The 15659-nt window shown below is 43.4% G+C and overlaps 2 protein-coding genes across 2 annotated transcripts in view; one reads left to right on the forward strand and one right to left on the reverse strand.

The window, feature by feature from the left end:
* The first annotated feature begins 894 nt into the window (after positions 1-894).
* RILPL2 (Rab interacting lysosomal protein-like 2) lies at positions 895-4165 on the forward strand. The gene is made up of 3 exons (XM_009321169.1): positions 895-1038; positions 3401-3511; positions 4003-4165. The coding sequence occupies exons 1-3, from the start codon at positions 908-910 to the stop codon at positions 4025-4027; spliced, it is 267 nt and encodes an 88-aa protein (XP_009319444.1). The 5' UTR covers positions 895-907; the 3' UTR covers positions 4028-4165.
* Positions 4166-6256: 2091 nt separating this feature from the next.
* SETD8 (SET domain containing (lysine methyltransferase) 8) overlaps positions 6257-15659 on the reverse strand; it is a 13646-nt gene continuing 4243 nt past the window's right edge. Inside the window, exons 3-8 of the mRNA XM_009321212.1 lie at positions 14043-14199; positions 12255-12471; positions 11344-11428; positions 10927-10986; positions 9665-9855; positions 6257-8519 (exon numbers count right to left, since the gene is read on the reverse strand). Coding sequence (XP_009319487.1) covers positions 8309-8519; positions 9665-9855; positions 10927-10986; positions 11344-11428; positions 12255-12471; positions 14043-14199 — 921 coding nt within the window. The 3' untranslated portion in view covers positions 6257-8308. The remainder of the gene's footprint in view (positions 8520-9664; positions 9856-10926; positions 10987-11343; positions 11429-12254; positions 12472-14042; positions 14200-15659) is intronic.

Consider the following 15659-nt stretch of genomic DNA (forward strand, 5'->3'; position numbering starts at 1 on the left):
TGCGAGGCAGCACATGGCCAGAGGCCCCTTCCCCAACATAGGTCGTGGCCCGTCCACCTGGCCGCGTGCGGGTGGTGAAACCCACCCCGACACCAGATGGGTCAGAGGATACTTTTGCCGCAGCCGCCGGTCTCTCTTATCACAGCAGAACGAGTCTCGGAGAGTTTGCTTCTTGCCTTCGTAGAAGGCCTTGGAGCCATTTCCGGAGCGGCGGTCTGCAGGGCTGCTACAAGTCGCAGTGCTGTGGATCCCTCGCTCCTGTTTCACTGTAGTGGCTAACCACGCTTTTAGCTCAGCGACGTGCAGTGCTAACGGAGGAGTTCAGACACACACGGGCAGATTTTCACAGAGTACAAGTCCACCATTGTACAGCTCTTACACAGCACCGTCCCCGTAAAGACGATTTACCATTTATGCAAACGCTAATTGTTACTCTGTGCAAAGGAAACTGATGTCCGTGACCGAAAAAGCCATTACCACAAAAGTCTTAAATTAGGAAAGGAGAATTCAGTTCTCGCCTCTCTCTGCCACAGAGTTTTCATGTGACGTGAGACAGATTGCTCAGCCTCTCTCATCGTCAGAAAAGCAGATAAAAGCGGCTTCTTGGCAAACTAGATTGCAAACTCTTTGGGACAGAGACTTTGCTTTTAGCTGTGGTCAGAGCCTGTCACGGTTGGGCCCTGTACTTGGCTGGGAAATGCAGACACCAAGGGAATACAAAAATAATGGGAAAAACTGTAATTAACTGCTTGGAAAAAATCAGGATTGTGAGGAACTCATACCAGTTCTAACAATTACTACATATTTATAAAATTCAGTTTTTACTCTACGAGTGCCCTGTTTTTGACAGGTTACAAGATCATGACCACCACCGTTTATTTTACAGCTCAGCCTTGGACCAGATAAAATGGTAATAGACCTCACAGATCCAAATCGCCCCCGGTTCACATTACAGGAGCTGCGAGATGTATTGCAAGAGCGTAACCAGCTGAAAGCTCAGCTTCTTGTGGTGCAAGAGGAGCTACAGTGCTATAAGAGGTATATTGTGAAGTCAGCAACAAACTAATAACAATTACTTCTTGTCTGGGGAGCTTACCAGACCGGAGTATTGCAGGTTTGAGCACTTAGATTGGGCTAGGAACTGTCCAGACATATGAGAGACATCTGTGCTCCCAAGAGCCTACAAATGACCAAAGAAAAATGGGGGAATGATGAAGTCTCTATGCAACATAATTTTAAAACTAAACTCCCTCTTAGTTCGCAGCCTGTTCCCATAATTGTACTGCTGTAAGCCTACGTACGGTTACTCCCACTCCACCTACAAGCTGGGTTCTCGGGCACATGAGTTCATCTATGCAGTCACAGCAGTTGCGCGCATACTGTTCTCCCCTAAAGCCACGCTACAGACCAGAGAGCATGGGGATTTCCACCTCAGCTTTAGTAAAAATTTCCTTCTTCCCCCAGCTTGCCATCGGGGACACTAGCTTATCTCCTGTTCCTTTGCTCCCACAGTGGGTATGGCATTGATCTAGAAAGCAGAATAGTAAGCCCTTTCATCGTCATTCAAGATAAGCTGTGGGTTTTTTTTTTAAGACTGCCCACAGAGGGTTGTGTAAGGCACTTGAACTGTGCAAAACAAGTGCTCTCAGAGAAGGATTTTGGTCTTTCTAGAAGGGACCAGCCTGGCAGAATCACTGTGAGCCAAAGGGTGGGATGCAGGAAGGGCCTCGCTCTTGGTGCTACAAATTCCCTCAGCTCCAAGGCTGCTCTCCCCCAGCCTCTGCCCCTCCTCATCAGGTTGTATTATAAACCCTTCAGGGCAAGAAACTACTTCTTAATCTGGACACAAAATGCCTGAGCACATTAGATTTCAGTTGAGATATCTCAGCAACAACCTCTTAGATACAGTAAGCCCGCCTTTTGCCTTGTTTGTAACAGGCAGGTTACGCCAAGAAGTTAAAGTTAAACCCAAGAAGTCAGTTTACAAACCGCTCTCCAGCACTTCTCACAGCGCAGCGAGGCACCGCTTCCCCAGCTCGGCTGCCGGCCTTTGCTGTGTGGCCATTGGAATGGCTTCTTGCTTTGATTTCCCAGCTGTGTCACACAGCTTATTACAAGCCAAGTTAAAAATTAACAGTGTGAATGTTTTCAATTTTTGAGTGATGGAAGGCACAGTGCTGTGCACCTAGAGAGTGTGTCAAGGCTGCTTTTCAGTTCAAGTAATTCTATGTGGTTATCTCCTCGTACAGCATTACAGCTTAAGCCAAAAACCATCTTCCCTTTAAACATTCACATAAAATCCTAATTATAATTGTATGGCCATAAAGAGTAGTTGTGCAGAGGAAGAGGATAAATATATGTTCTAAAATGTCTTGTGTATACTGGAAATAAGCCCCATGTAGCACGAGGTAACTGACATCCTCACAGAGAATGGCTTAAAATGACTGATGATGTTTGGGGGACTGCATTTTCAATCGTGATTTCTGCGTAGAAGTTATCGTGCAGATATTAGAGATCTGCAGTGTCACCAAACAGCACATAGTCCGGCTTCTCTTAAGATGAGAATCTGCCTCAGAATTATCCCATGCCTGATGTCACGCCAGTTTCTAGATACTCGCCTGCATTTTTATTTCCAAGGTCCAGACGAGTGTTACTTAGCTACTTTCAGCCTTCAGCTACTGCAGTCACAAGCTTTGATCCACTCGGCTCTCAAGATAAATGAGGTCAGCTCAGGACAGTAAATTGGCACGCTGTGAAAACGTAGTGTAGCATGCAAGCTGGTAAAATCTAACCCAACTCCAAGCAGGGGAAACATCCTTTGGTAAAACTGAAGCTTTTGCCTAAAGTAGGCGGTTACAACCTTGTAGAGTGCGGCAGCATCGAAGCAGGATGACAAAATCTACAGCTCAGGCAAAGCCTTTCTTTTCTCCTCCGTAGGATGGAAAGAGGAACAGCCTTGCAGGGAAGCTGGGACTCTCCCATCTGTTCCCAGCTGCGTGGTGCGAGCCTTCGTGGCTGCGCTGAAGGTACCACAGATCCACCCAAGCAGAAATTTTCCATTTGTCTGCGCCCTACTGTTATCTTTGTACTCTCGTACAGATCCAGCGTGTAATTACACTTCCCTTTCACTCCTGTTCCGATTTGCCGTTCTTCCTCTGCGGAGAAGTCAGCTTGTTACTTTTTTAGTGTTCTCATTAAAGCACAGCCTAAGCAAAACTACACTGCGCTATTTAAAGGAAAAGAGCAATTCATTACCAGAAGTAGGCCAGGCTGCCGTACCTGTGCCGTGAACACCCATTCACCCTCGTCCTGGGCTGCCCAGTGAAGGGTTTAACACAGACAGTGAGGCCACGCTATGCCAAAAACCACAAAAAATAAACAAACCCTCTTCTTTTCCCAGCGGGATCATCTCACAGAGAAGGGACCAAACTGAAGAACGGGAAAAAGAGGGCAGTGGCAGCAGCCCTGGCATCAGCAAGGACAGCGAGGAGAAGACAATCATCAAACGGCTGTAAGTTTGTCTGCATCTTTTTTGGCAGAATGTGGCAGAATATGGCATGCTTCATACTTCGTGAAGCCAGGGATGAATTCTGAACTTGGGCCTAGTTAGCTGGATATTGTTTTCTCCTCCTCTCCCTGTAAAATTAAAATGGGATAGAGAAATCCTTTCCTGTGGAAAAAGCACTCCACAGGAAGACAACCTCCGCCCAGGCAAGCAGGGCATCACTTTTTTCTAGGAAAAAATAAGCATTTTGGAGCAAAACTGTGCTATAGTTGCCTCCCCTGCTAGCGCATTAAGACTCTGCTGTAAGAACACGCCGGCTGTCCCTGGAGGTTTGTTTACATTGTATGAAGCAGCCGTCCGCAGTACCCACAGGCCCAGGCCGTCCCTGAAGTTCCCCAAAATAGCGGAACACATTGACACGGCCGTCTCACTGCATGTTCCTTCTTTTCCAGTTGTACACTATTGTTTCCTTTCTGTTGTCTTTTTTTTTTTTTTAGGTTCTCTTTTAAACATGGAAAATGAGCATCCTTGAGAACTTAACCACTTCTGTTCAGAAATGGCACTGATGAGAGCTCCTAAAGCGTCAGGGGAGCCAATGATTGGAAGAAAAAGCATCACTCCTACTGTAGAGAATAAGCAATCTCATAAAAATTGTGTTGTATAATATTCTTTCAGAATAGATTTTACTTTGCTGTTTTAGAAACTGTTTAAGACAGACACTTTTTGTATTTCTTAGATTCCGGCCAGACATTACCCACATGTAGAGAATAAATGTTTATACAAAGGTGATTTTTATTCTTATTGAAAGAGCCTGTGATGATCTGTACTACCACTTATTTTTTGTGTCCACCTATCAAAATGCTCAGCCCAAATGATTTTGCAAGACGAAGACATTTTTGAGAGATACGCGCCATTCACAAGTGCATTCATAGAGAAGCGCTGGGAAGGAAGAACCCACGGAGATTGCAGTCCCCACCGCTCTTATGTGGAAAGTAACTGTCTTATGCTAACGCAGAACTGCTTGAGAGACCCCGGCGTCGCTTTTTGTTCTGTGTCTTTCTTTGCATTAGATGGGCAGCAGCAGGCAGAAGCCTGTCACACCCCGCCCCGCCGAAGGCAGACGCAGTTGGGCTGTGACAGCAGAACCCCTGCGCGCACACAGGAGTGGCCGTTTGAGGTCGAGATGAAAGATGGTGGAGAAGAGCACGGCAAGGGAAGAAAAGCTGCTGCATCGTGCTCTACCCACATGGAGGGCTGATGTCTTTTGAGCACGTCTGCACCTCTGAAACTGGAACAGATGCACCAAACGTTTCGTTTCTGACAGCTACAGGTCTCCTGTGGTAGACAGTTGTACTTTTCATAAGCTCTGTTCTTTCAATCAACTGTCACAAGCTGTGTATTAGCCCTAGTAATGAGATTTATCATTTGCAGAAGCATATAGGGCAAACAGAGGAATAGAAAAGCAGCTTGAAATATACCAATTAGGTTCCACATTTAGAAAAGTAGAATTTCAAGAGCAGAAAAGTCTGAACAGACATAAAAGGAGCAGTGACAGGTATCAGACTATGATCTTACTCTCTTCAGAACTGAAAGCAGGCTCTGAAATCTTTTGATTCCCTCTCATACACTAGCAGCATGAAAAATACAGGACGCTTCACACATCTGCTCAGATGCGCAACACGAATGTGGCTTAGCAGAAGGCAGAACTGCAGTCTCCTTTCAGAGGGAATTTGTTAGCAACTGTACGTTAGCAAGGCAACATCAAAGATGTCTGACCTAAGCAAGCTGGTTTAGCCGGGGCACAGAACTGCTGAAGTCCTTTTGCCATCTTCAAAATACTAATAAGCCTTGGGAATGTCCCTGCAACCTATTTTCTAGAGCACAGTAGCAGGGAAGGAAGTTACTGCATTTCCTTAGCAGAGGCTTTGTGTTTAGAGGGGAAAAAAAAAAAAAAACCACCCAAACCCAAACAATCATGCATCAGCAACAGGCAGGATACACCTCTAAGCTGAAAAGAGATGTTTATGTGGGCTCTCAACTCCATCCTCTTCTGTGGTTTATCCAGGGATATATATTTTCCATTCTCCTTTAAAAAGGGGGGGGGGAATTATGCCCCAAAACACATTAATCACTCTACTAAGTCTTAATAGAAAAACTTCAGGTAATAAACTGCACAGATTAAACAGAGCTGTGAAAAAGTAACAACCTGCCACGGGGGCACAGAAGACTACCATAGCCCTAGGCCACTCTGCAGTTAGTTGAAGGAGACAACAATGAAAGCTGCAATTATTCTTTTCAGTTTACCATTTAAGATGTTCTTTATTAAAAAAAAAAAAAAAAGAGGTGGGAGTTGACCGGTTACAGTAGACAGGAGAGCACCTCAACCTTTTGGGGCTAGTCTTTCTCTGGAACCACCACAGTTGCATCCACTCTGGTGCCAAGTGAGCTGCACAGCTTCTCTCTCAAAAGGGGAGCAAATTCCTTGGCTACGGCTACAACAGAAGAGGCTACAGTTAGAGGAACCCCGCTGCCTCTGGCAAAGCCACCCGAGCCTGACAAAAGCAGTTCAGCTCCCAGCCCAAGGGCATCTTCCCTGCTAGGTGCTTTACACCTCGTTACAAGATGAAACCTTCCTGTAAGGCACAGAGATAAAAATCCAAATGGCATGTTTCTCTGAGAAGGGGGGAGAGAGAAAGAGAGAGAGAGATGAGAGATATATATCTCAGTTCCTAGAAAAGTAAAGGATACATACGCAGTGCAACATCAGCTTTATTACCACCTTCGGATGCAGTGCTACTTGATTACCAGTTAAGCGTTTCAGAGAAGACAATTTTCTTTTTATGTAAAATAGGGAGAGATCTTCCCCCTTTCTTGTTTACAAAAGTGATGCTGAAGAACAAAGGTTTTAAGCTATTTGACCTGATAGAGAACAAGCAAATGTTTAAATAAAAAAAAAACCCAACAGAAGAAGCATTTTATTCCAATTTCCACTTAAGGGAAGTGCTCCAGTGAAACGGGATACCGCACACATGGCTGTAGTCTCCGTTACTGAGACCAGAGAAAAATCAGTGCCAACTCAATTAAGTCAGCCAACGAAGTCTACCTGTAACTCAGTACATGTAAGGTAACAGGTCTCCACTTAATTCTTCAGAAATGGTGAAAATACACAGGCTGTCTCTGACGAGCTTGCCTCGTGTTAAGTGGTAAATAATATAAGCATTTAATGGCTAATGATTTTCACAGCTTTCTTTCAAAATGCTAACAATCTGCAATGGAGACAGGTACTATAGCAGCCACTTCATCGATAATAAATATATTCTTTATTTTACAGAGACATTGTCTTCAAGTTTTTAATTTAAAAAATACATCACTAAGCCACCTCTCTTGCTGCTGGAGCATACAACCAGGATGTTGTTGCTATTTGACCTATCACATAGGCAAGCATATAAGATTGTCCTAGAGGGCGTTAGCTGGAACAGCAGCAGCCTTCAAGACATGAGGAACAGAAGACATTAACAGAGCCACAGATCCCTTGCCGACATCTCCCAGCAGCAAGCGTGGCTGATGGCTCACAGCCATTTTCATCTACACGCATGCCAAGCCTGCCTTGGCAAAAATTCCAACTGGTAAGAATTCATCTTTAACATAAAGGACCCGCATTGTATTGCCCGCCTATATCACAGATTTGGTTCTCCAACAGTGACAATGCAAACATCCGCAAGACGCTAAGCGCTCAGCTCCCATTTAAGACAGTGGGACCAGACCGTGCTGGACAGACCTACAGGACCAGGCAATAAGGAATCTACTTTCTTCATTGCATGAACTCCATCATTACAGTTTGAAGCTGCATATGAAGATGACTCCTATTTTTGGAACCGCTATGCTCTACTTCAAGCATTCACAGTAAATAAATAGCTTCTGATGTGGCTAATTAGCATAGGAAGGTAATAAAAAAATTTTTGGAGAGAACTTCTTCTTTTACTTCTTTAAAATCCTCTGGGAGACACCTCCAAGAAGCAGCCATCACCTATAAAAAGGTACCATCTTAAATTTTAGAAAATAAGTAATGTCAAACATTGATTCTCACTGTGAAGTTCTATCTTCACATTTCTAATCAGTATTAACCCAGTCTATCAAAATCCATCCTCATTTGGCTTGGAGTCATTTCTCTGAAGAAAGCAACCAATTTGACCATCCATTTCCCTCAGCACCAGTGCATTTAAAGTTCATCGCCAACACGAGATACGACACTGGAAAAACTGGATCCCTACCACAAATTATTTGAGAACGATAGTAGCATCCACCTCAGAGAAGCCTGTCAGCACTGGGTTGTAAAAAGCAGTCTGACAAGCAGTCAAGCCATTGGATGTACGAGTCAGAGTAAGAAGTACATCTGCTGTCATAAAGCTAATGCCGAGTTCGTCACCCCACAAAGTGGAGCATGAGATTTCATTGCAAAAGCAGAAGCACAACCCAAGTGATTAAAGTTTCTGTGCAAGTCTTTGCATGCTCAAGTGGCACTGGTCACTATGCAGAAGTATTCAAATTTTAAGGAGGGTTTCCTTTTGTGATATAAAAGTTTTGGCAATCTAAGATGAATTATTCAAGCCTGCCTGGAAAACTGTAATAGGTATTTAAATACTGCAAAGCAAAAAGGTAGTTTCTAAGGAGCTCAGAACACCATAAGCAGTCCACTAAGAAAGCTGAGGAAAGTGAGGACAGGAAAAAAAAAAAATCCACTGACTCTCTGTAGAGCACTCAGTCCAAAAAACAAACCAAAAAACCCCAAACAAAGAAGATGAATTAGTGTTTCAGCCACGGATGAGCTTCAATGGAAGCTTTGCTTCTGTCTCCATAGTCGTACAACAGTTCTTCACCTGCTTTAATGTCTCTGGAAGCTATCAGTATGAGATGAGGCACGCCATCAATGTCATGAAGCTTTGTCTGACAATTGCCACATTTGCTGTGATTAATCAGTCTTCCCAGGCGATCAGTTTCTTTTGTAGCATCAACACTGAAAGAACAAGAACAGAACTCAGGGTTGCTGCATATCACGCGGTCACGTTTGTGGACCAAAACCAAAGTGCAAATCAGATAAGGAATGAGGAATCCACCCAAGGCTTGAGAAATGAAGGAAAAACATGACATTACAGAATATTCATGATTAAACAGACAGCATATAATATGGCAATGTAAGTAAACTAAAGCAATTCTGGGAGATTAAGTTAGCACAAAACCCAGAAAATGGAAAATTTTGGACTATGTTTTCGAGCTGCCTGTTTCCAAGCAGCTCTCAGCTGTTCATGAGGAATAGCAGAATCCAGATGTAGAACACCACCAGAAAGGCTTGATACCTTAAACACCCTCCCCTCAAGAAAGCTCTGTCCAAGCTAAGTGGTATCCACTGAGTAAACCAGCAAGAGTCTCTACTCACACGGGAGGCTGAGAATGCCTAAAAACTACATGCCCAACTTCCAGAGACCTGGATACTAAAGCTCTAGTGCCCCTCATTGCGCAAAGATTTGTTATGGCAGCTGTCATTATGGCATCCAGACTGCAAGTCAGACACTTAGAATACAGGGCGCTTCAAGGTCATTAACACACAGGTTAAGTGACCCACGCTCCAGTATCCAGTAACATCAGCCAAGGAGGAAAGAACATAGTCCGAGTGGTTGCTTTGAGAGCACCGGAGTTTGGGGCAAATGACACAGCAAATTGAGGGATAAAGCATGGAAACGGGGTGGGTGTCAGGTACTAGAGAAAGAAGATGACCCAGTCAAAGACAGCTGCAGGAAGTGTTTCTCTTCCACCGAGTTTGTCCGTACTGCTTCTCAAACAAAATCCTTGCAACTCAGGCAGAGTAGTTAATTTTACAAGAGAATCAATTTAGGCAGAAGTCCACGGCAGAGCTAGAAGTCTCATCCAAGCAGATACAGCTCTCCATATAGCTTGTGCCGGACTTCAGAGAACAGGGCTTTGAGTCACCTACCGTTCCTTTTAGCCCAGAGGTACTGCAGGCTCTGGGACCATGAAACAGTGCTCCAAAAAGGTTTCCTAATTCCCATTAAAAAAAAAATTTTGCACGAAAACAAGAAAAGGCTTCGCAGCATTCAAAGCCTCTATCACTCAACCATCACACTTAAAGGAAGAGAAGCTTACCAGTACGTTTTGCTGAGGTACTGAAAATAGTACATATAGCAGCCTGTGGATGGATCTTGAGCATACACAGCTTCTCGCTTTTTAGCATCAGTGATCTCTATGAGATCCCCATGATATTCAACTACAAATTCTCCTCGATTAAAATGTTTGGTAGCGATTACTCCTCGCCCTTTGCCATCGATGTAATCAATCTGTTGCGTTGAAAAGAAAATCAGCTGGGAAATTAAAAAGTATTTACATGACTGCAAATACGCGGTTTACTAGGAAATGAGCGATTTGTCATTAAAAAGTGCTACAGCAGGGTATTTGTGTGCATTGCAGACAAAGCTGTAGAAGCACAATGCACAGCACTGCGGAAGAAATACAGGACGAGTTTGGGACACACCCTATGAGTTACCAGGTTTTTTGATACAAAGTCTTCTAATCAAAGAGCTAAGAATTACTTTAAATAAAGCATACACAGAGAAGAGTTACCTGTTTTTTCTTTTAAACTATCTATTAGCTGAGGCAGTAAGATTTTCCATTTCAGGTGCACCATCACCATTAGCACGCACAGGTTAAAAAGTTAGAGGAACAGAAAGATTGATCACAGAAATTACATTTATCACCCACCAGGATACTTTATTATTCCTGCCTCCCCCTGTAAATTGGACAACTCCAAGAAAGTTCTCCTATCACTGTCCTGCAGGCTGCTGCTTTTCAAGAATCACAGCTCTTCTGCACTTCCAGGAGCCATTTCTGCTTTAAATTCTAAAAAGGGTGGTCAGAGTAACCCAAATGGTACGCGCTTGGTCCCAATAACTAGTATTTGCTAGCAGTGGGAGGAAAACCAGTACAACCCATGATCCCAAGTGCCATAATGAAGACCCACAGCGACTGGCTGTAAACAGGCTAAGAGAATTTGTTACCATACAGACAGTATATACGGGTGCTACCTTTAAAACATACGACAGCTATATCTAACCCCATTTCTGGAAGCTAACCCAAGAAATGAGACACTAAAGGGAGCAAGTGCATTTTCAGTGAAGACTATAAAGCCCCCTCAATATTTATGACTGAGGCTGCACATACATATTCTTCAGAGCCAAATATTGCCTGCCCAAAAGGAAAGACGGCGTGCTCCAGTTCTGCTGCACTTTCATCTTACTATCGAGGAACTGCAGCAGTTCCGAGAGTGAGTTCTGCTACTTTCTGCTTAAACAGATCAACAGCAAGATACTGTATAAACAGTTCGTGGCTACTCAGATTGGCATTGCAGTTACCTTCATTCCTTCTTCTTTCCCACTTGTAATTAGCTCATCTATTTTCCTCCTCTCCTCAGTCTGCAGAAGAAACAAGAACAAACAAAACCACAGTATTGTTGATAGTTTTTGTAGCTTATTCTATAGCTAAAAGGAAATTATTAGCCAGTGACACTCATTTTTCCAAACCATCCCATATTTCTAGCCAAACTGAATGGTAAAGAGACACACCCCCAAAATATATAAGCAGCTAGATCCTGTCCTAGAAGAACTGGATCAGCATTTCCAAATTTTAAGGATGTTCTTAACAATACTTCCAGTGCACAATGCTATTTGTATTTGGCCAATGGAAACCATTTACAGACAGTTACGCACTTCCTCAAACGTTCAATTAACCGGCAACATTATAAGTAACGTTATTTTAACAAGAAGCACTACCTCCAATTCAGATTTGCTCTTCCTGGAACTTCTTCTAACTGGGTAATAATCTGTCACTTTTCGATTTGGTGTTCTTCCTTGCGTTCTAAGGGATAAGAAAAATAGAGAACACACGTACTTCAGACTATTTGTGAAGTTACACCTCTAGGACAGAGGTATCTGTAAGAAATTTTTATTGTCAGCTTGGTATGTTGAAAGGTAATCAATATGAATCAGTGTTTCTTACCAGTACTCTTCACTTCAAGACAAAAGCTACATCCCCTTTTCTTCCCCACGCTATTTCCATTACTCTGGTACTAATTCTTTAACAGTAAGAATGAGATGCCATTGGAAACCACCTGAAGGTCACGTTACAAGTCTGAAGCCCCCTGTGTGCCTCGCCAGAAGGCGCTCTAAAATTTAGGTCATGAAAACTGCTTGGCGAGGAATTCGTTAACATTAGGTCACATTACTCCGACATCACGAGAAAGAGTATCAGCTCAGCCAGGAAGCCTCCAACTGTAATTAATCTAATATTCTGTTTCTGACAAGATACATTCCCATTTGTCCATAGAAAAGTAGGTCTTAATGGCTCATTAATTTCTTTTTCTACAGGTGATTAGCAAGTATTTCACTTGAGATAAAAATACACTAGCCTTGCTTTCAAGAAAAACAAAAGTCCTCTGCAAGGTAGATAAATACTTTGGATGCTATTTTGTATTTTCAAAGGTATTATTCTTGAGAAAAGAAAGAAGTCTCTTTTAAGATTTGTTCCCCCCAACATAACCATTTGCTTAAAAAAAGGCAACAAAACAAGAGCAACATTAATTACAGGTCTAACTGTAGTTCCTGAAGGAAAAACGCAGACAGAAGCCGCCTGGTCCAAAAGGACAGACAGAAGAAAAGCTTTTACAATTCCAGAAGTCACTTACTTTCTCCTTGGTCCACGTTTTGCTTTAACCATCTTCTTCTGAGCTGGCTTTGCATTAGCCTCATCAGCACAGTCTGAAGGCAGGGGCGTCTTTTGGGTTTCTACAGTTCCTTGGTTTTGATCAGAGGAGGGCACCGAAGTATTGCACCCGCTTTCTTTATCTTTCTGGTCTTCTGGTTTCATAGCACCTTCAATTATATTGCCACCATTCTTTTTTCCTGGTGACAGGAAAATAAAGGAAGGCTCTGAACTTAGGATCACCTATACCAGAGTGCTTTAAATGAATTCCAATGGTTTCTACTCCAAGTTTCTACTTCTGTCAAACAGGAGAAAGAGGAAGGGAATGATACAGTCTTTCTGCTAGAACCCAGCTAGGCTGTCACTCAACTTTTGACTAGTCAGTGCTACAGTACACATAGTACAGAGGCAGGGGTGAGCAGAGAAAGGGAAAGGGTAAAACAGAGCCCAAATACTTTGTCACGTTAGGTTTGCGACTCACAAGTCTTCCAAACGTGAACATGCAGCACCTCCAGTGCAGTGTTTGAAACAACTGCACAGTTTGCATCTGGCATACTAAGTTATCAAGTTGCCGTAAGCTAATTTACATCCTGCACTGAAGAGGGAGAGGACGCCTCTCCGGATCCTGCACTGCTGTGATCAGTAGCTCCAGACACTGGTACCAAGTGGCCAAGGCCATCCAGACAAAATCCACAGGAGCTGAAGGGCTGGGACTCACAAGAAGTCTACCACCCCCACCCCCAACCCAACGCTTTCTTGGTTGCATGCATCCTACCATGATATGACCACATCCTCCTTCTCAGCCAACTGATCTAGAGGTAGGGGAGCATGAGTTAAAGCCGAATAAAGTTCTTATTTAAAGCAAATCACCAGGTTTAGCAGTCCCATCTGCTGAGACAGATGCTCCAATCTCACTGGAGAAATGAAGCACAGCTGCAAGGCCACAGCAGCGGGCCAAGCTAAAGCCATCTTCACTTTCTTGTCAAAACTGGGGAGCTAAATTAGGAGCTAAAGGCACTACCTTTCCAGAAAACCTGACACTCCCTGTGTTGAGTGGGACTTAAAATACCTGCTTGCTAGAAGTGTTTGCATCAAAATGTTTTGACAAATTACCAAGGTTATTAAGCACACCTTTGAACAGAAGCCAGCTTTCCCCCCCCCTCCATAAACTTAGGGAACGTTCCCATTTCCAGTCGCTACAATGAAGCATCTATGAAGCCGGGCACTCAGCACCCACAATCTGTGCTCCTCCTTCTCACTGCCCTTATTTCATCCTGAAAATTTAGGAGTTGTTTCCTCTTCTACCAGTACCTCTACCTCCTACCTGATTTGACTTTGAATTGCCCTTATATAAATCAGTATAAAGTAGTCAAATTATAGAATAAACCAGTTTTAGGTAATAAAACAGAAAAAAAAATTAGATAAACTGCCAAACACTGACCTGAAGAATCAGAGTGGTAATAGAATTGCAGGGAGATTAGGGCATACTGACAACGCAAGCATTAGCTTTTTATATCCAGAGAGACAATACAAACATAGCCAGGCAAAAAAACAGAGGAAGAATTCCCTGGTAAAGCTGTGACATAAGTTTTGAGAAGGATAAGGACACCCTCGTCTTTGTAGAGTCCCAGTTTGCCGATAGAGTTGTAGGGCAGGGAAAGCAACTGGGCCAGGTGAGCTGCCTGGCCTTCTCGACTGTGCATTAAAGTTTTCAAATTGGGGGTGGGGGGAGCACATTTAATGACGCAAGCAATCCAAAGATCAATCTTACCATCTCCTTTCCTGTAGGTTTCCTTTAGTGTTTTGCCCTGACATTTCACCTCGTGATACATGACAGAGTTTTCTTCTTGAAGCGGGGGGCGAGCACCAGGAGCTTTGTTAGGATTCAGGTAGCTGTAGATTTTGGATTGACCAATAAACACATTCTCCTAAAATAGACCCACACAAAAATCAGTACATCACAGAGATGCGAGGTGCATCAAAAGTTGGTATCCGCAACACGCTGCAAAGACCAGGGCCGACAGCTGACTGTGCTAATGCAAATTACGCTGCTTTAATGCATCGTCCTTGCTGCCGTTGCTATTTCTACTACGTGAAAACATAACGGCGCGTAAGCACTCGGAGAACTTTACTAACGCAAACTCTCAGTCCAAGAGGACTTTTCACATGAAATGTGGCAGGATGGGGCAGTCGTAACTAACTCCAGCTTCCACCCTGTGCTTCACAGTATGAACTCTGAGGCTAAAAAAAAAACCAATCCTGAGCTCTTCAGGAGGAAGACGGCCTCAAAGAGCACAAGCCAAAAAAAATATGAATAACGCAGCAAAAGTCGCCCAAGCCTAGCACATACCTCTCATAGCCAGAGAGGTACGAGCTTACCCAAACACTCTCATGAGGTGTCAAATGTTACTGCGGTTAATTATATGCTCTACTGAGCAACACAGAAGACAGGAATCAGTTTTGCACAGTCTACCTTGAGTGACACCTCTCAGTGAGGTCTGGGTGATAAACAACGCTATCTTTTTATCCGTTATATTTCACAAAATAAAGCGTGAGAGTCATCCATGGCAAAAGAAACATTAAAGAGTCTACACAAAACACTTACGCCCAGCCAGGAAAGTGGTAAAACCCTCTGGCACGGTCAAACACCGCAGAGACGGGGGTTTGTACGCTGGCTTGGGCCCAAAGAACATCAACGGTGAGCAGTATCAAATTTAGCAGAGTTTAGTGGAGTTGTGCCACCTTTGCTTTTGCCATCTCCTGCCACCTCGCCAAGCTGGCCTATGCAGCGTATGTAGGGCACACAGATGTCAGCTGTGAAATCTCAGCGTCTGGACAAGTAGATGCAACCTGGCCAGAATGAGTTTGTCTTGGCTGTATTTCACTCAACTAAAAGCAATTTCCAGACGTTGCAAGCCAGTTAAAACAACAAGAACACCCATCCATTTTTTTTTTTTAGAAAAGCACACAAAGGTTCCCATTAGTTAAAAAAAAAAAGCTCAAATATAGCTGACTACGCAAATGCTCCAGAATATGTAGTCACACAAACACTAAAAAAAGTAAACAAAGCACACAATAGAATACATAGAATAATTTTAATAATTAGCACAATCACGAGTAACAGACTTAACGCGTACATAATTCACACACAAAGTAAGACCAGTTAAAGGCTCAAATCTCAGTCCACAAATAAACTTTACTAAAGATTAAGATTACAGCAGAACAGCCTGAGAAAAAGCAAGACAGTCAGACACCCCTTGACCCCCAATATTTCTGAAAGGCCTATCAAATACAAGACTTGCTTATTAAAAAAAAACCCAGGGCTTTTAAGGATGAAATAGGGGGAAAACACTCCATTTCAACAGCTGCAAGCAGCGAGCCCTGCGCC

The sequence above is a fragment of the Pygoscelis adeliae genome, unplaced genomic scaffold, assembly GCF_000699105.1.
Source record: "Pygoscelis adeliae isolate BGI_AS28 unplaced genomic scaffold, ASM69910v1 Scaffold93, whole genome shotgun sequence".
In the NCBI taxonomy this organism is placed as follows: Eukaryota; Metazoa; Chordata; class Aves; order Sphenisciformes; family Spheniscidae; genus Pygoscelis; species Pygoscelis adeliae.